Below are 21,993 nucleotides of genomic sequence, written 5' to 3' on the forward strand. Positions count from 1 at the left end.
TTAGATATACAAATGGATCTATAAAAAAAAACGAAACATATGCAAAAGAAACTAAAACAAGTGTGTCATTGTTTAAAGTTTGTCATAAATGGCTTAACGTTGCTGATATTTGATTTTTCATTTATAGCATCACATCGGCAAATGAAAATATTTTAGAAAAACAACCGTATGGAAATTTTGATATACTGAATATAAATAATATATATAAAAAATAAATAATAAATTATAAAAAAAAAAATTGTTTTTCTATAGTAATCAGTTCAGCATCATATACGAGCATTTAATTTACATTAATTTATTTTAATGCATTTTTATATATTTAAAATAAAATTATCCGTATCGAATGAATACCCAGCAACAAGGTGCAATTAAAAAAAAAAAAATCCAAAAATATTCTACATTTATTTTATATAGCTAGGAAGATCATTTAACTAATTTTTTGTCGCAATGTTTTTTTAATCGCAATTTCCATTTTTAATTATTAAAATGGTACAATGTATTAACAATTTGTCGGAAAAACTGTTAAATATCATCTAGAAAGATAAGGAATTTTTAAAAGCATCTTTTTGGCAAAAGTTAGTTAGAATGTATTAAAAATAAAAAAAAAAAAAAAAAAAAAAAAAATTATAAAAATTATTTATTTGATAAAGTAAAAAAAAAAAAAACAAAACGAAATTTTTAATTGAAATCCAAAACACTGTTTTCTTTTCACACCTTTAGATGTTTTGAGCCACGGCTGTTGAAATGCTTGGACATCCGTGCTATGACAAGCCCATGTTATCTACATCGCTTCTACGCAAAATTTGCACCACTTGCTGATCCATAAAGAACATTTCCACAACTTTTTTGGCCATGATTTGTTTTCCTGGGTAAGTATTAAATTTATTATATTATTATTCAGACAAGTTTTCACTTCAGATTTATTTGTCTTATATATAAAGTAAAAGCCAAAGTTCACATAGTTTTGCTAAATTTTAATTTTATATTAAAAAAAAATAACAAACAAAAAACCGGTTAATATTGTCGGTTATTAATCTTAAGCCATGTTGAGGGTTAATTGGTATTTTTTTTTGCAAACATTCCAGTGTCGAATCTATTTTGCAGATATATTGCAAATCTGTTTCTTTATGTACAAAAAAATTAAAAACAAAACTTAAATGTTCTCTTTTAAAACTATTAATAATTCTAATATTATTGCTAAAAATTTTGCTTAATTGTCAACAAATTTGTTGGCCTTTTAAGTCTACACATGTTTCTTTGTTTGTTTCATTTTAGTTTAAGCTCTTGATTTATTTGAAAAAAAAAAATAAAATTTACAAAAAATAATAATAAATCACAATAAGAAGCAACACAATTTTTATATTTGTCTGACATTTCAAAATTTTCTAATTTGCAAAAAAAAAAAAAATACAGAAAGAAACAAAAAAAACCTATGAAACACGTTTTCTTTGCATAAATTAGCAAAGACTTTTGCTTAGTTAATTTTATGGAAATTTTAGACATGAAAATAAAAAACAACACAAATAAATTTAATTAATGGCTTCAATTAAGAACTGAAATGATCCATGGTAGAACTTAAATGTTAATGATATGTCTTTCGGTCGATAGCCCAAAAGCTTCCAATTATGCTCCCATTTATGTTTGGGACATTGACTATTATTGGCCATGTAAACTAGCAATTTTGAATTTACACCTTTTTAAAATGACAGTGAATTTTCAATAGATCTTCTAAACAGTAGCAATGAAAAATTCTTATCACATTAAAAAGGCAATTTTTTTATTATTATTATTATTTTTTTAATTTAAAAGTTGATTGTTGGAGCTTTAACTTTTTGAATTTTTGAAAAAGTTGACTTTTAAAATTTAAATTTTTAAATTTTTGCAAATTTGAAAAAAGTCAAATTTTGGATTTTAAAATTTTTTTTTATCCTAAAGGGTGATTCTTTTGAGGTTAGGATTTTCATGCATTAGTATTTGACAGATCACGTGGGATTTCAGACATGGTGTCAAAGAGAAAGATGCTCAGTATGCTTTGACATTTCATCATGAATAGACTTACTAACGAGCAACGCTTGCAAATCATTGAATTTTATTACCAAAATCAGTGTTCGGTTCGAAATGTGTTTATCGACAAATTTTGTTCAGCGATGAGGCTCATTTCTGGTTGAATGGCTACGTAAATAAGCAAAATTGCCGCATTTGGAGTGAAGAGCAACCAGAAGCCGTTCAAGAACTGCCCATGCATCCCGAAAAATGCACTGTTTGGTGTGGTTTGTACGCTGGTGGAATCATTGGACCGTATTTTTTCAAAGATGCTGTTGGACGCAACGTTACGGTGAATGGCGATCGCTATCGTTCGATGCTAACAAACTTTTTGTTGCCAAAAATGGAAGAACTGAACTTGGTTGACATGTGGTTTCAACAAGATGGCGCTACATGCCACACAGCTCGCGATTCTATGGCCATTTTGAGGGAAAACTTCGGAGAACAATTCATCTCAAGAAATGGACCGGTAAGTTGGCCACCAAGATCATGCGATTTGACGCCTTTAGACTATTTTTTGTGGGGCTACGTCAAGTCTAAAGTCTACAGAAATAAGCCAGCAACTATTCCAGCTTTGGAAGACAACATTTCCGAAGAAATTCGGGCTATTCCGGCCGAAATGCTCGAAAAAGTTGCCCAAAATTGGACTTTCCGAATGGACCACCTAAGACGCAGCCGCGGTCAACATTTAAATGAAATTATCTTCAAAAAGTAAATGTCATGGACCAATCTAACGTTTCAAATAAAGAACCGATGAGATTTTGCAAATTTTATGCGTTTTTTAAAAAAAAAAGTTATCAAGCTCTTAACAAATCACCCTTTATAATCGAGCTCACCTTTAAAGGCATGTCACTTCAGTTTTTTTTTTTTTTTGCTAAAACTCATTTTATAGTAAATTTAGTTTTTTGCCCCTTCCACACCTTATCTATGCCGGCTGATATTCAAAGCAAATCCAAGCCTAATAAAAAGAAATACCATTGAAAAATCATATGAAATCACCTTAAAATCTATGTAATCCATTTAGAAAAATAGACATAAACCATAAGTAAAATTATTTTTTTTTGTCTTGAAAAAAAAAAAACATAAAACAAGCAAACAACAACAAATCTTGGTCATAAACAAAAACGTAAACCTTAGCTTTTTTTCTTCGAGCGAATACATAAAATCTGGTCGGCAAGTAAAAACGCTGGTGTGACCACATAACGTGTGTATGTGCCATGACAAGTTCAAAAACAATCAATCATTCCTAGAAACCGATACCAGACCATAGCAGATTAAAAAGCCAAAGATATCCAACGGCAGGCTAATGTTGAGGGAGGCGAATGTCATGATCCAGCGGAATTTGCGGATCAACATACATGCAATGGCTGGCTAGAGTATTCAAAATAGGCTACAATGGAAGAGAAAACTATTGTTGATATCCATGGCAATAAAAAAAAATAAACAAAAAACATGGTCAAGTTTATGGATATGGATATCATGGATTTTAGTTATTAAAAACAATCAAAAAAAAAAAAAAAAGACTTGCAATGTAAAGAGTTACCAGTCAGCAAAAATTTTACTATAGAAATAAAATTTTGACAAAAATTTTTTATAGAAATAAAATTTTGACATTTTCTATCGAAATAAAATATTGACAAGAAATTCTATAGAAATAAAAATTTTGATAAAAATTTTATAGAAATAAAAATTTTGATAAAACTTTTATAGAAATAAAAATTTTAACAAATTTTTTTATAGAAATAAAATTTTTTTATAGAAAAAAAAATTTTTCTATAAAATAAAATTAAATTTTCTATAAAAATAAAATTTTGCGAAAATTTTCTATAGAAATAAAATTTTAACAAAATTAACTATAAAATAAAATTTTGACAAAATTTTCTACAGAAAAAAATTTACATAATTTTTTATTTTCTATAGAAATATAATTTTGACAAAATATTCTATGGAAATAAAATTTTGACAACATTTCCTATAGAAATAAAATTTTGACAAAATTTTCTATAGAAATAAAATTTTCTATTGGAATAAAAGTTAGACAAAATATTCTATAGAAATAAAGTTTTGCACAATGTTCTATAGAAATACAATTTTGACAAAATTTTCTATACAAATAAAATTTTGCCAAAAAAGAAAATAAAATTTTGTCAAAATTTTCTACAGAAAAAAATTGACACAATTTTTTATAGAAATAAAATTTGGAGGAAATTTTCAGCAGAAATAAAATTTTGGCAAAATGTTTAATAGAAATAAAATTTTGACAAAATTTTTCTAAAAAAGAAAAATGTTGACAAAATTTTCTATAGAAATAAAACTTTGACAACATTTTCTATTGAAATACAATTTTGACAAAATTTTCTATGGAAATAAAATTTTGACAAAAAATTTCTATAGAAATAAAATTTTGACAAAATGTTCTATAGAAATAAAATTTTGACAAAATTTTCTATAGAAATAAAATTTTTGACATTTTCCATTCGAAATAAAATTTTTACAAAATTTTCTATAGAAATACAATTTTGAGAAAATGTTCTATAGAAATAAAATTTTGAAAAAAAATTTCTATAAAAATAAAAATTTTAACAAAATTTTCTATAGAAATAAAATTTTCTATTGGAATAAAAGTTTGACAAAATTTTCTACAGAAATAAAATTTTGACAAAAAATGAAAATAAAGTTTTGAAAAAAATTTTCTACAGAAAATTGACACAATTTTTTATAGAAATGCAATTTTGAGAAAATTTTCAGCAGAAACAAAATTTTGGCAAAATGTTTAATAGAAATAAAATTTTGACAAAATTTTCTATAAAAAGAAAAATGTTGACAAAATTTTCTATTGAAATAAAACTTTGACAACATTTTCTATAGAAATACAATTTTGAAAACATTTTCTATGGAAATAACATGTTGACAAAATTTTCTATAGAAATAAAATTTTGACAAAATTTGCCATAGAAATAAAATTGTGAAAAAATTTTCTATAGAAATAACATTTTATCTAATTATACAATTATTTTTCGAGCTTTATGGACAGATATAGATTAAGGAACATGGTTAATAGAGCCATTGAAAATCTATATCTGTCCATAAAGCTCGAAAAATAATTGTATAATTAGATATAATGCATTTGGACGTCAATTGCCTGTTTCGGTATCAGGCTAACATGTAATGAAATAACATTTTGCAAAAAAATTCTGTAGAAATAAAATTTTACAAAAAATTTCTATAGAAATAAAATTTTGACAAAATTTTCTATAGAAATAAAATTTTGACATATTTTTTTTTAGATATTAAGTTTTGAAAAAATTTTCTATAGAAATAAAATTGTGAAAAAATTTTCTATAGAAATAACATTTTGCAAAAAAATTCTGTAGAAATAAAATTTTACAAAAAATTTCTATAGAAATAAAATTTTGACAAAATTTTCTATAGAAACAAAATTTTGATAAAATTTTCTATAGAAATAAAATTTTGACAAAATTTTCTATAAAATTAAAATTTTCACAAAATTTTCTATAGAAATAAAAATGTAACAAAATTTTTTATAGAAATAAATTTTTAAAAAAAATTTCTATATAAATAAATTTTTGATAAAACTTTCTATAGAAATAAAATTTTGACACAATTTTTTATAGAAATAAAATTTTGACAAAATTTTCTATAAAATTAAAATTTTCACAAAATTTTCTATAGAAATAAAAATGTAACAAAATTTTTTATAGAAATAATTTTTTAAAAAATTTTCTATAGAAATAAATTTTTGATAAAACTTTCTATAGAAATAAAATTTTGACAAAATTTTCTATAGAAATAAAATTTTGATAAAATGTTGTATAAAAATAAAATTTTGACAAAACATTCTATAAAAATAAAATTTTTACAAAAATTTTAAAAAATTTTGAGAAAATTTTCTCTGGAAATAAAATTTTGACAAAATTTTCTAAAGAAAGAAAGTTTTGACAAAATTTTCTATAGAAATAAAATTTTGACAAAACGTTCTATAGAAATAGATTTTTGACAAATTTTTCTATAGGAATTTTAACAAAATTTTCTATAGATATATAAAGTGGGTCTCTGGTAGAGGTGTGCATGTGAGTAATATTTTACTCACGCTCACGCACACTCACGACGGAGAAATCTTATTCACGCACACTCACACACGATATTTTGTGGTAGGACTCACGCTCACGAAAAGGAAATTTGTGCTCACGCACGAAAATCTTTTAAATGTCGTGACTCACGAAAAATATCGTGACTCACGAAAAATATCGTGACTCAAGATTAATTTTATGAGTAATTTACCTATAGAACCTGACTGAAAATACGAGTATGATTAAAATCGAGAGCGTTATAAAACTTTTAACACTTAGGATGTCACTAACATTATAAATGAATTGAACTCGTAAGCATTTTATGTTCGTAAGCGGGATTATTTTCGTGACCGTATTTTTCCGAAATTTGTTACTCACGCACACTCACGAAGATATTATTTTCGTGACTCACATTCACGAACGACATTTGGTTGGTTAATCACGCTCACGCACACTCACGCCGTTACCATCAGCGTGACTAACGACTTACGCGTGAGTCAAGAAAATTTTCGTGAGTCACGACAATTTCGTGTCACGTGCACACCTCTAGTCTCGGGCACACTTCTCGTCAATCTAATCACCTTTATTTATAGCCAAAATATTGACATCTGTTTCACATTTTGTGGCCTTTTTATAAAGGCATTCACACAAAACAAATTTTATTAAAAATATTTTATAAAGCAATTTTGAGCTCATATTTATTTGGGTCATTTCATTGAATTGTTATTTTTCTGTGTTTTTTACATTTAATCGTTTGGAGCTTTTGTGCGTGTGTTTTTTTTTTTTTTTTGAAAATCATTAAAGATTTCAAGAGTTGTTCTGAGAAAAATTGTGCTATTCTAGAATGCAAGTGCATCTGGCATATTTTTTTTGGGACAATGGATTACGCATGACTTTATTTTGTGGCTATAAAAATTCGAAAAAATATTGATGAACATGAGTGCAGTAAAAGAAGTGCATTGTCCGGCCAATCTCAAGTAGGTTTTTCAAAATGAATTTTATCGCCATTGCCAAAAACATTTAACACGTAAGGCTCACGATGCTGGATATTGACGAAATAATTCACCACAATCACTTGAGTATTTTTATCATTAAAATTGAGGTTATCTACGAAGGAGAAAATTTTTCAATTTAAGTATTTCCGCTTATCAGAAATGTCATGAATGTAAAAGTCGAAAGTCATCTTTTTCAAAATTTTGAAAAAAAAATCTAAAGACCTAATTTCTAAATTTTGCAAATTTTTAAAAGTCTGTTTTAGCAAATCTCAGAAATTCAAATAAAATTAAAAAAATCATTTTTTAAGTTACCTACCTCAAAAATTAAAAGAAATTAATTTTTGAGTTACTTACTTCAAAAATTAAACATATGCGCTAACTTATAATACCCTGTTCCACAGTGTGTAGCAGGATATAAAAACAAAAAAAGAGAATTTTTGAGTTAACTTACCTGCTTTAACCAAAACTGTGCCACCAGCCAATGACAATGTCAGTAGCCAAATATTGGTGATGATGAATTTACTTTGGACTTTGGGTGATGACTGCATTTTCACGTTGAAATAATATTTTTGTGATTCTATTTGCAAGAAAATATCCCAAGGTTTTATTTGCCAGCGGGATAGGAAATAAAAAAATCGACACACTTTTATTGACACGAAAATATTTTGCCAAGCACGCCACTAATGGAACAACTTTTGTTTTCTCAATAGCAAGCAAAATAACTAAGGATTATTTTTCAGTGGATTTTTTTTCTCACTCTATTATGACAAAGGAAATTTTAAATATAACAAATTTATTTGATCGAGTTGTTTATTTAATATTATCATTCTCCTTTTTTTTGTTGTGGATTCTGGGGCGAATAATAGTGCCGAGATTTTTAGTTTTATTAAAATGACCTTGTTTTGTGGTTTTAGACAAACAAAATTCTCCCACTTTTTATTTTTTTCTGATTAAAGAGCAAAAAAAGACAAATAAAATTTTTATTTTATGTGATTTCTATCATGAGTGATTTGTTTGAAATTCTTTGGGGCGTTTTAATTTAAACAACGACAGCACAAAAAAAAACTATCAAAAAATAATAATTGATTAATAAATTTGGAAGTTGTGGTGGTTTTTGTTTTGCTGTAAACAATTGTGGTGATATTTTTTTTGGAATTGTCGTTAAATTTTTGTTTGCTTGGGTGTGATTTTTATGCTTTCGATTTGTTTAAAAAGCTGGCCATAATTTTCGTTTTTTTTTAAGAAATAATGGAATTTATTCTTGGGTTTTTCATTTGATTTTTTTTTTTTTTGTATTTTTCTTCAATTTACTAGATGTTGCACTTGTTGTGTGTTGTTGGTTTTGTTTTTGTTTGAAATCTTTTGATCGGCTTTTATTGATGACACCAGAACCTGCAAATAAATGAAAGAACAAAAAGAATATTTTTTTAAGAAGTGAAGTGAATTCATTTAGCATGCATGGTGATGGAATTCATAAATAAAAAATTGCCTGCTGGCTTGTTGGCTTTTTTTTAGGTTGGAGAAAAATTTATAATTTAATTGCTTTAAATTAAATTGATTGCCAGAGTAAATTGATAAATGTGATACATAATTATGCTGAAAATGATTTTTTTATTGTTAATTGAAATGGATTTTCAATATGATGGCAATTGAATAAAATATTTTTATCGTATGCGAGAATAACTTTAAAAGCCAATAAATTTTGTTTTATAAATTTATTGTAATTTGTAATTATAAATAAAAAATTAAAAATAACAAGTATATACGGCCGTAAGTTCAGCCAGGCCGAATCTTATGTACCCTCTATCATGGATTGCGTAGAAACTTCTACGAAAGACTGTCATCCACAATCGAATTAATTGGGTTGTGGTATCTTAAAACTTCTTAACATCGTTTTCTAAATTGTGAGTTAGTCCCTACGTGGTATATATTAGACAAAAAAGTTATGTATAGTTAAGTCTACAAATAATTACGAGTCGATATGGACTTTTTGCACGGTACGTAGAGAGCCAGAATTGAAATATGGGGGTCACTTATATGGGGGCTATATACAATTATGAACTTGATATGGACCAATTTTTGTGTGATTGGGGATCGATTTATCTGAGGGCTATATATAACTGTAGACCGATATGTACCTAGTTAGGCATGGCACAATGTACCAAATTTCAAATGACTCGGATGAAATTTGCTCCTCCAAGAGGCTCCAAAACCAAATTTCGGGATCGGTTTATATGGGGGCTATATATGATTATGGACTGATATGGATCACTTTTGGCATGGCTGTTAAATATCATATACTACTACCACGTACAAAATTTCAACCAGATCGGATGAATTTTGCTTCTCCAAAAGGCACCGGAGGTCAAATCTGGGGATCGGTTTATATGGGGGCTATATATAATTATGGACTGATATGAACCAATTCCTGCATGGTTGTTGGATACCATATACTAATATCACGTACCAAATTTCAACCGAATCGGATGAATTTTGCTCTTCCAAAGGGCTCCGGAGGTCAAATCTGGGGATCGGTTTATATGGGGCCTATATATAATTATGGACCGATTTTTGCATGGGTGTTTGAGACCATATACTAACACCATGCACCAAATTTCAGCCGGATCGGATGAAATTTGCTTCTCTTAGAGCAATCGCAAGCCAAATTTGGGGGTCCGTTTATAAATGGGGATATACGTAAAAGTGGACCGATATGGCCCATTTGCAATACCATCCGACCTACATCAATAACAACTACTTGTGCCAAGTTTCAAGTCGATAGCTTGTTTCGTTCGGAAGTTAGCGTGATTTCAACAGACGGACTGACGGACGGACATGCTCAGATCGACTCAGAATTTCACCACGACCCAGAATATATATACTTTATGGGGTCTTAGAGCAATATTTCGATGTGTTACAAACGGAATGACAAAGTTAATATACCCCCATCCTATGGTGGAGGATATAAAAAGATGGAAAAGGGAAAGAATTTCCCAGACCGTTCGTAACTGATAGAACAGAGCATAACATAATTATGAAGGGGACTGATCAGACTATAAAAACTGAAAGTCACAAGTGTCAATGTATATCCGAAAATTATCTTCTAGAGATGATCCTAACTTTAAAAATAAAAAATCTTTTCTTTTAAATAGATTTCGCAATAATTTAAATTTTTTTATTTTACTGTATATGAAACATAGCCAGACAAATAACTTATGGCAATTTAAAAAAATAAAATATTTGAAAAGTTTACAAATTCATTTGTCAACAGACGTGAAATTTGCAATAAAATATTTTTAAAATTTTCATATGAACTTTTTGGACAAAACGATGCTTCTATTAAACTATTGAAAAGAAAATGCCAGGAATATTTAAAGCGCAGACTGCATTGATATCATGATAAAATAAAAAATAAATATTTGCTAATAGTGAACCACCAATCTTTACGTAGCCATAAAAAAGTATGCTTTTAAGATTTTTCATAGTTTTCAAAAATGAAATCCTAAACACTGAAATGCACTAGTAGAAAACATTTTTATATTAACGAAATATGTGATTAAAATTGAGCCAACCAAAGAAATTCATAAATATAATGAAAACCTTTATTATTATCAAGAATTTTTTTCTAAACAATCGTTAATTTAAAATTTTCTATCGAAATAAAATTCTGACAAAATTTTCTATCGAAATAAAATTCTGACAAAATTTTCCATAGTAATAAAATTTTGACAAAGTTTCCTACAGAAATAAAATGTAGACAAAATTTCCTATAGAAATAAAATTTTCGCAAAATTTTCTATAGAAATTAAATTTTGACAAAATTTTCCATAGAAATAGAATGACAAAATTTTCTATAGAAACAAAATTTTGACAACATTTGCTATAGAAATAAAATTTTGACAAAATTTTCTATAGAAAAAAAATTTTGACAAAATTTTCTATAGAAATAAAATTTTAACAAAATTTTCTATAGCAATAAAATTTTGACAAAATTTTCCATAGTAATAAAACTTTGACAAAATTTTCTATAGAAATAAAATTTTGATAAAATTTTCTATAGAAATAAAATTTTGACAAAATTTTCTATAGAAATAAAATTTTGACAAAATTTTCTATAGCAATAAAATTTTGACAAAATTTTCCATAGTAATAAAACTTTGACAAAATTGTCTATAGAAATAAAATTATGACAAAATTCTCCATAGTAATAAAATTTTGACAAATTTTCCTATAGAAATAAAATTTTGACAAAATTTCCTATAGAAATAAAATTTTGAAAAAATTTTCCATAGTAATAAAACTTTGACAAAATTTAGTATAGAATTAAAATTTTGATAAAATTTTCTATAGAAATAAAATTTTGACAAAATTTTCTATAGAAATAAAATTTTGACAAAATTTTCTATAGAAATAAAATTTTTACAAAATTTTCTATAGAAATAAAATTTTGAGAAAATTTTCTATAGAAATAAAATTTTGACAAAATTTTCTATAGAAATAAAATTTTGACAAAATTTTCTATAGAAATAAAATTTTGACAAAATTTTCCATAGAAATAAAGTTTTGAGAAAATTTTCTATAGAAATAAAATTTTGACAAAATTTTCTATAGAAATAAAATTTTGACAAAATTTTCTATAGAAATAAAATTTTGACAAAATTTTCTATAGAAATAAAATTTTGACAAAATTTTCTATAGAAATAAAATTTTGACAAAATTTTCTATAGAAATAAAATTTTGACAAAATTTTCTATAGAAATAAAATTTTGACAAAATTTTCTATAGAAATAAAATTTTGACAAAATTTTCTATAGAAATAAAATTTTGACAAAATTTTCTATAGAAATAAAATTTTGATAAAATTTTCTATAGAAATAAAATTTTGACAAAATTTTCTATAGAAATAAAATTTTGATAAAATTTTCTATAGAAATAAAATTTTGACAAAATTTTCTATAGAAATAAAATTTTGAGAAAACGTTCTATAGAAGTAAATTTTGAGAAAATGTTCTATAGAAATAAAATTTTAGAAACAAAATAGAAATAAAATGTTGACAAAATTTTGTATAGAAATAAAATTTTGACAACATTTTTTTTTATAGAAATAAAATTTGGACAAAATTTTCTATAGAAATAAAATTTGGAAAAATATTTCTATAGCATTAAAATTTTCCCAAAATTTTTTATAGAAATAAAATTTTCTATAGACAAATAAAAATAATTTGCAACATTTTCTATAGAAATAAAATTTTGCAAAATATTTCTTTTTTGTTTGGTAGTTTTTTGGTACAATTTTCTTCAAATTTTGGTAGAGTGGCAAAGAACTTTGAGACCCTCATGGTTCTAGGAAAAATGAGCCTTTACTTCGAGGACATACGAGTTTAGCAGTGGGACGTAAATTTCGAATAATCGTGCCCTAAATTGAATAAAAATTTAAATTTCTTTATTTTAAAGAAATTTGTCTTTAATGCTAGATAAATTTTGAGAATATCTAAAATTTATTTATTAATTTATTTTATAATTCTCCATATTAGTACAATAGGTTTTGTTTTGCAGTATAACAAAAATATAGGTGTTTTTTATCCATAATATGTCTTGCATATTCTTCAATCGCATGCCTCTAAAAACCTTCTCAAAAGAATTTCCTTAGAAACTCTACTTTAAATCTCTACTAGTTCATAATCCATGATTGCTCTAACAAAATGTTTTCCTAAGAAATTATTTAACAGAAGCTATTTTGATTTGTCACACATACACCTCCTGTTGCTTTATGTAGAATGCTCATGTTCATAATCGCCCTTTTGAGGTGAGAGCTTAACTTATATCTATGAAATCTTTGACATTTTGTTTTTCCAGGAATACTTAAAGCAAAATTTATGTTTCAACAAGAATTTATCTAGAACACAAAAACAAAAAAAAAAAAAAAAGACAAATGCTATTTATAATGGTGTGAATGTGTTTTCGTTTGTTTTTTTTTTTATTTTAAATTTAATTTGCTCAAAACGAAATCAGTTATTTTATGACTTTACTTTTATAGCCTCAACCATAGAATAGTTTATACAGGGTGTTTACTTTAGTGGTAAATTTGGTAGTTTTTTTCAGATAGCATTTTTTTTGTGCCCACTAAATGTCATACCTTTATCATTTTTGTGCCACCTTTAAGTCGTTTTGTTTCCAACCCTTAAACACTACTGTGTGTTTATGTGTCCAATACTATATTTTTCAGGATTTTTCCCTTCACATATAATGATATTTTCATGCAGAGACATATACCGCCTGAAGGTATGCAAAGAAATTTATCTATAATGTTTAAACTAAGTTATTTACCAATTGCCAATTTTGTTTTTATAACCTCGACCATAGAATGGTTGATACCATTGTGTTTACTTTAGTGGTCAATTTTCAACTTTTTCGTGTTTTGATAGTTTTGTAGGAAATTTCCTTTTTTATTTTTGTGCCACCATTTTATCATTTTGTGCCACTTTTTTAGTTAATGCAATATTCTATTTTTTTTTGTCAAATCCCATTAAAAAACGGATGCGACCCGAGACTCAACAACTAACGGACTTTATGCGTCCAATGCTATATTTGTCAGCACTTTTTCCTTCTCCTATTATAATCTTTTCATGCGGAGACAAGTGTCGCCTGAAGGTATGCAACGAAATTTCTCTATAGTTATCCACCAATTGATAGGTTTTCGTAGATTATTACTAAACGTTTCATTATTTAACTGAGAATAATTTATAATGAAGAAAATTTCTTTATATCTACGAAATTAATTTGTGGATTTAAATTTAATGTAACATTTTGTTAATATTTAGGTCATACCTGAGCGGTTATTTTCAAAAGATCTGCTTGAAATTCTATACAAACCCCTCTCGGTTAGTATAGATCTCTATTTAGTATGATAGCCCTACACCATAGTATGTAGGGTATATATAATTGTATAGTTTTGGTCTAGAATATCATTTAGTCGCCTTTGCCGATTTTAGCTCTTTGTAATTTGTCGTGTTTTTTGTTTTGCTGAAATGTGTTTATTGTCTTTTTGTTCATATTCAACCTAGAAACCATGTTTTTTTCAAACATGGAATTTATGAGTTCTTTGCAAATATTTGAAATACTTGAGCGCTTAACCAGACATGGGTAAATACAACACAATTGAGTTTCTAACAAGCGAGGGAATAGAAATATAAAAGTTATAAGCAAGCCTTTTTTGGATGGCAAAACAATTAAAACTAAAACAAAATTAATAATAAAATTGGTAAATAAAAAATTGGCATTGTCTAAGGCCATACATACACTCGGAAAATAAGTTTATTTGGATTCAAAGATTTAAACCTTCCCTTAAGAATTTTGGTATTTGTTCCTAGGCTCTAAAAATTTTAAAATTAGGATCTCGTTTATCCAATTTTCATGCTCATTTTACAATACAATATCAAAGCTATTAGCTTACCAATAAATGTCAGTTTAAAAATCTGAATTGTTAAAATTTTATTTCTATAGAAAATGTGGTCAAAATTTTATTTTCGTAGAAAATTTTGCAAAATTGTATATCTATAGAAAAATTTTCCAAAATTTTATTTCTTTAGAAAATTTTTACCAAATTTTATTTCTATAGAAAATTTTTACAAAATTTTATTTCTATAGAAAATTTTTGCAAAATTTTATTGCTATAGAAAATTTTGTCCAAATTTTTTTTCTATAGAAAATTTTTGCAAAATTTTATTTCTATAGAAAATTTTGTCAAAATTTTATTTCTAAAGAAAATTTTGTCAAAATATTATTTCTAAAAAAACTTTGTCAAAATTTTATTTCTATAGAAAATTTTGTCAAAATTTTATATCTAAAAAATTTTTGTCAAGATTTTATTTCTAAAAAAAAATTTTGTCAAAATTTTATTTCTGTAGAAAATTGTGTCATAATTTTATTTCTATAGAAAATTTTTGCAAAATTTTATTTCTATAGAAAATTTTTGCGAAATTTTATTTCTATAGAAAATTTTGTCAGAATTCGATTTCTATAAAAAATTTGATCAAAATGTTATTTCTGTAGAAAATTGTGTCAAAATTCGCAAAAGTTTATTTATGATTTATCGCTCGATATAAATGTATTAGAAGGTTAGAAAAATTAGAGTCATTTTTATAACTTTTCGACTAAGCAGTGGCGATTTTACAAGGAAAATATTGGTATTTTGACCATTTTTGTCGAAATCAGAAAAATATATATATGGGAGCTATATCTAAATCTGAACCGATTTCAACGAAATTTGGCACGCATAGCTATAATGCTAATTCTACTCCCTGTGCAAAATTTCAACTAAATCGGAGTTAAAAATTGGCCTCTGTGGTCATATGAGTGTAAATCGGGCGAAAGCTATATATGGGAGCTATATCTAAATCTGAACCGATTTCAACCAAATTTGGCACGCATAGCAACAATGCTAATTCTACTCCCTGTGCAAAATTTCAACTAAATCGGAGCAAAAAATTGGCCTCTGTGGTCATATGAGTGTAAATCGGCTGAAAGCTATATATGGGAGCTATATCTAAATCTGAATCGATTTCAACCAAATTTGGCACGCATAGCAACAATGCTAATTCTACTCCCTGTGCAAAATTTCAACTAAATCGGAGCAAAAATTCGCCTCTGTGGTCATATGAGTGTAAATCGGGCGAAAGCTATATATGGGAGCTATATCTAAATCTGAACCGATTTCAAGCAAATTTGGCACGCAAAGCAACAATGCTAATTCTACTCCCTGTGCAAAATTTTAACCAAATTGGGGTAAAACTCTGGCTTCTGAGACCGTATTAGTCCATATCGGGCGAAAGATATATATGGGAGCTATATCTAAATCTGAACCGATTTCAATAAAATTTGGCACACTTGACTATAAAGCTAATTGTTCTTCTTGTGCAAAATTTTAAGCAAATTAGGGTAAAACTCTGGCTTCTGAGGCCATCTAAGTCCATATCGGGCGAAATATATATATATGGGAGCTATATCTAAATCTGAACCGATATCTTCCAAAATCAATAGGGATCTATTCTGAGCCAAAACACATACTTACGCCAAATTTGAAGTCGATTGGACTAAAACTGCGACCAAGACTTTGATTACAAAAATGTGTTCACGGACAGACGGACATCGCAATATCGACTCAGGAGCCCACCCTGAGCATTTTTGCCAAAGACACCATGTGTCTATCTCGTCTCCTTCTGGGTGTTGCAAACATATGCACTAACTTATAATACCCCGTTCCACAGTGTGGAGCAGGGTATAAAAACACGAAATGTGATACCAAACAAACCTAAAAAATTGAAATACTTCGATAGTCTCTGTTGTGTGTATGTGTGAGTGTCTGTATTTGGAACTGTGAACTGGGGACAGCTCCATATTTTCTAAGCAAACCTATCAAATCCCCATTCGGATTGTGTGGCAGAATAGTAAAGTCACAAACTCACACCTTTTCTATCTACTAGCCGTTATGCTCATTTGCGTGTGTGGTCATAAAAACATGTGTTCGGTTGCAAAATTTTATTTCTATAGAAAATTTTGTCAAAATTTTATTTCTATAGAAAATTTTGTCAAAATTTTATTTCTATAGAACATTTTTGCAAAATTTTATGTTTATAGAAAATTTTGTCACAATTTTATTTCTGTAGAAAATTGTGTCAAAATTTTATTTCTATAAAAATCTTTTGCAAAATTTTATTTCTAAAGGCAATTTTTGCAAAATTTTATTTCTAGAAAATTTTGTCAAATGTTTATTTCTATAGAAAGTTTGGTGAAAATTTTATTTCTATAAAAAATTTTGTCAAAATTTTATTTCTATAGAAATTTTTTGAAAATTTTATTCCATAGAAAGTTTTTGCAAAAATTTTTTTCTATAGAAAATTTTTGCAAAATTTTATTTCTATAGAGAATAAAAGTACATTTGGTTGGAGAAGAAAGTTTCGCAAAATCTACCAAAACATCAATAAATCTACCAATCTACCAAACAGTAAAAAATCTACCTTGAGTCGAAAGAGCCATATCCGTCTGTCGTTTGGTAGTGTGGTCAAATGTGCCTAAGTTGATTGGAATCGGTTCAGATTTATATATATCTCCCATATATATCTTTCGTCCGATATGCACTTATATGGCCCCAGAAGTCAGAGTTTTATCGTTATTTACTCTAAATTTTGCACAAGCAGCACAATTAGTATTATCGTCAAGTGTGCTAAATTTGATTGAAATCATTTCAGAGTTTGATATGGCTCCCATACATTTGTTTTTCCAAATCGAGCTTATATAGCCAAAATATACACATGTTTCTTTTAAGTAGAAAATTCTAAAAATGAATCAAAATCAAATTTTCTTATATCTCTCATACATATCTATCGAACAATAAATCATATATGCACTTTTGCGAAACCTTTCGGTTAAACTTACTTTCATCCAGCAATGTTTTTATATCCTCATCATATATAGTGGGGCCAATTTTTGGAAAATATCTCAATAAGGTTATAGAAGAACATCCATTCAAGGAAATTTGTATACAGTTTTGAATTTCTAAAATTTTATTTTCCCTCAACACTAAGTTTTTAATGACTTCTTTGATGGGCTAAACATTGTCAGCCATTTAAAACAAAATTTTCATTGCATACTTTCAGGTGTTGATTGAGTTAAAGGGAGGTCATTTCAATCCCTCAAGACATCAAAAAATCTTGAATTACCTCAAATGGTTAACCAAACAAAAAATGGTTAATGATTTACAATTACCTTAAAAAAAAGAGTATAAAGAAGAAAAAAAAAAATGAACATAAAATATTATAGCTTACAATTTTGCCCAAACATCAATATACAAGAAATATTTCTAGGTATTATAGTTGAACAAACCTTTGCCCTATTTCTCTATGGGGCAAAGCTCTTGAGTAAAGAAAATTCGTTTACGAACTAGGAGGATAACAAAAAAATGCTCATGAAAATGGAAATTGTCACGCCATGATTTTAAATGCAGGTAAGCTTTTACTACTATTGCTTGCCATTGGAGATGTGTTTACTTTTAATGGAGCTTAAGATGAGAAAAAACAGCTTAACATATTTTTCGGTGAGAGGGGGCTGGTGCTCGAGGGTTATAAACACAAAAGCATAACAATTAAAATTAATTTGTTTATTAAAGTCAAATGTCCAGAGCGGACTACAATGTAATAAAACCCAAAGAAAATAAGAGTCCATAAAAAGAAATTTAATGCTAATGATATTCCATGAGGGTGAGTGTGTGTATGTGTCTCTTCGTAAAGGCATGTGAAGGTAAATGAAAGAAATCGTTACAAGTTACAATGAATGAATTTTATATTTATATTTTGTAAAATGCTTTGTGTAAATTAAATTGATGACTACTATGTATTTTGTGCAAGAAGAAGATTTATATTGGGTGTCAAAATATGACATAAAAATAATTTTTAAATATATCAAGAGTCTGGGGGCTAGAAGTGTGCTTGAGGGTCAAGGTCACAACCAGACCATGAGTTATGCCAGACATGGCTGTCTATATATTTTGCTATAGAAATTTTATTTATTAAAAAATTCCGAAGGCCATCCATCGCTTTCTTAGCAAATAATCAAATATACCAGCCGAATACTATTTGTTTTTTGTGTCATTATATTCTAAAGGGACAAGTGTTCCGCCTAAAAGTATGAAAGGAAATTTTCTATATTAGATTTCAAGGAATGATTTTGATAGATTGGTAGAATTGTATATGTTTTGGTAGAGTTTGCAAAATATTCCTATTCAACTTAGAAGTACTTAACAAATTTTCTATAAAAATATAAAATGTTGACAAAATTTTCCATAGAAATAAAATTTTCTATAGAAATAAAGTTTTGACAAAATTTTCTATATAAATGACATTTTGACAGAATTTTCTGTAGAAATAAAAGTTTGACAAAATGTTCTATAGAAGTAGGGAAGGGAGCCACCGTGGTGCAATGGTTAGCATGCCCGCCTTGTATACACAAGGTCGTGGGTTCGATACCTACTTCGACCGAACACCAAAAAGTTTTTCAGCGGTGGATTATCCCACCTCAGTAATGCTGCTAACATTTCTGAGGGTTTCAAAGCTTCTCTAAGTGGTTTCACTGCAATGTGGAACGCCGTTCGGACACGGCTATAAAAAGGAGATTCCCTGTCATTGAGCTTAACATGGAATCGGGCAGCACTCAGTCATAAGAGAGAAGTTCACCAATGTGGTATCACAATGGACTGAATAGTCTAAGTGAGCCTGATACATCGGGCTGCCACCTAACCTAACCTAACCTTCTATAGAAGTAAAATTTTCAAAAAAATTATCTATAGAAATAAAATTTTCAGAAAATTTTCTATAGAAATAAAATTTTCAGAAAAATTTCTATAAAATTTTGGTAAAAATTTTCGATATAAACAAAATTTTGATGAAAATTTTCTATAGAAATAAAAATTTTCTATAGAAATAAAAATTTTCTATAGAAATAAAATTTAGGTAAAAATTTTCTATAGAAAAAAAAAATTGACAAAATTTTCTATAGAAATAATATTTTGACAAAATTTTCTATAGAAACAAAATTTTGGTGAGGAATGTGGTAATTCCGAAACAGCTGTACATCCATCCGAAACAGCTGTACATCTTGCAGTATATCGGGCTTTGCCCAAATAAATTTGACAAGCATACTTTTCCTCTGTTGGTTAAGCTACACTTGTAGTTTAGTCAATGCATGTTTTTAAGCTGAAATCAAAAACAACAATAACGATTGAAGAGAAACCAACAATAACAAGCAAAACGAAATAACATTTTTACAAAATTTTCTATAAAAAAAAAATTTTAACAAAATTTTCTATAGAAATAAAATTTTGACAAAATTTTCTATAGAAATACAATTTTGGCAAAATTTTCTATAAAATTTTGACAAAATTTTCTATAGATATAAAATTTTGATAAAATTTTCTATAGAAATAGAATTTTGACAAAATTTTCTTTAGAAATAAGATTTTAACAAAATTTTCAATAGAAATAAAATTTTGTCAAAATAGTAATTTTCAAAAAATTTTCCATAAAAATAAAATTTTGATATAATTTTCTATAGAAATTAAATTTCGATAAAAATTTCTGTGGAAATAATAATTTTGACAAAAGTTTCCATAGAAATAAAATTTTGTAAAAAATTTTCTATAGAAATAAAGTTTTCACAAAATTTTTCTATAGCAATAAAATTTTGACAACATTTGCTATAGAAATAAAATCTTTGCAAAATTTTCTATAAAAATAAAATTTTAACAAAATTTTCTATAGAAATAAAATTTTGGCAAAATGCTCTACAGAAATAAAATGTTGGCACAATTTTCTATAAAATTTTGACAAAATTTTTTATAGAAATAAAATTTTGAAAAAAATTTCCATAAAAATAAAATTTTGGCAAAATTTTCTATACATTTTTGACAAAATTTTCTATAGATATAAAATTTTTACAAAATTTTCTATAGAAATAAGATTTTAACAAAATTTTCAATAGGAATAAAATTTTGTCAAAATAATAATTTTGAAAAAATGTTCCATAAAAATAAAATTTTGATATAATTTTCTATAGAAATTTAATTTTGATAAAAAATTTCTGTAGAAATAATAATTTTGACAAAAGGTTCCATAGAAATAAAATTTTGTTTTTCTATAGAAATAAAACTTTCACAAAATTTTTCTATAGCAATAAAATTTTGACAAAATTTTGTTTAGCAATAAAATTTTGATAAAATTTTCTATAGAAATAAAATTTTGATAAAATTTTCCATAGAAATAAAATTTTTACAGAATTTGCTATAAAATGTTGACAGAATTTTCTATAAAATATTGATAAAATTTTCTATAGAAATAAAATCTTGATAAAATTTTCTATAGAAATAAAATTTTGACAAAATTTTCTATAAAATTTTTACAAAATTTACCATAAAATTTTAATAACATTTTCTATAAAAGTTTGATTAAATTTTCGATAGATATAGAATTTTGACAAAATTTTCTATAGAAATAAAATTTTTTGATATAAATTTCTATAGAAATTAAATTTTATAAAAATTTGTGTAGAAATAATAATAATGATAAAAGTTTCCATAGAAATAAAATTTTGTTAAAAATTTTCGATAGAAATAAAATTTTGACAAAATTTTCTATAGAAATAAAATTTTGGCAAAATTTTCTATAAAATTTTGACAAAATTTTTTATAGAAGTAAAATTTTGAAAAAATTTTCTATAAAAATAAATTTTTGACAAAATTTTCTATAGATTTAAAATTTTGATAAAATTTTCTACAGAAATAGAATTTTGACAAAATTTTCTATAGAAATAAGATTTTAACAAAATTTTCAATAGAAACAAAATTTTGTCAAAATAATAATTTTCAAAAAATTTTCCATAAAAATAAAATTTCGATATAATTTTCTATAGAAATTAAATGTTGATAAAAATTTCTGTAGAAATAATAATTTTGACAAAAGTTTCCATAAAAATAAAATTTTGTCAAAATTTTTCTATAGAAACAAAACTTTCACAAAATTTTTCTATAGCAATAAAATTTTGACAAAATTTTCTATAGCAATAAAATTTTGACAAAATTTTCTATAGAAATAAAACTTTGACAAAATTTTCTATTGAAATGAAATTTTTACAGAATTTTCTATCAAATTTTGACAAAATTTTCTATCAAATGTTGACAAAATTTTCTATAAATATAAAATTTTGACAACATTTCTATAGAAATAAAATTTTGACAAAATTTTCTATAAAATTTTGACAAAATTTTCTATAAAATTTTGACAAAATTTTCTATAACATTTTGACAACATTTTCTATAG

The 21,993-nt window shown here is 26.2% G+C and overlaps 2 protein-coding genes across 10 annotated transcripts in view; one reads left to right on the forward strand and one right to left on the reverse strand.

Moving 5' to 3' along the window:
* The window catches only part of cmpy (crimpy), a 465,170-nt gene that overhangs the window by 142,209 nt on the left and 300,968 nt on the right, over positions 1–21,993 (forward strand). For both annotated transcript variants that reach the window (XM_075304859.1, XM_075304858.1), the window contains exon 3: positions 721–869. The gene's annotated coding sequence lies outside the window, so the exon portion shown is untranslated. The remainder of the gene's footprint in view (positions 1–720; positions 870–21,993) is intronic.
* The window catches only part of LOC142233814 (uncharacterized), a 180,855-nt gene that overhangs the window by 103,623 nt on the left and 55,239 nt on the right, over positions 1–21,993 (reverse strand). For 5 of the 8 annotated variants that reach the window (XM_075304850.1, XM_075304848.1, XM_075304847.1 and 2 more), the window contains one exon: positions 7,581–8,521. In XM_075304850.1, coding sequence (XP_075160965.1) covers positions 7,581–7,677 — 97 coding nt within the window. In that variant the 5' untranslated portion in view covers positions 7,678–8,521. The remainder of the gene's footprint in view (positions 1–7,580; positions 8,522–21,993) is intronic. The other 3 variants (XM_075304853.1, XM_075304854.1, XM_075304849.1) reach the window with 2 other exon arrangements.

This window comes from Haematobia irritans, chromosome 4 (genome assembly GCF_050003625.1).
Source record: "Haematobia irritans isolate KBUSLIRL chromosome 4, ASM5000362v1, whole genome shotgun sequence".
Lineage (NCBI taxonomy): Eukaryota > Metazoa > Arthropoda > Insecta > Diptera > Muscidae > Haematobia > Haematobia irritans.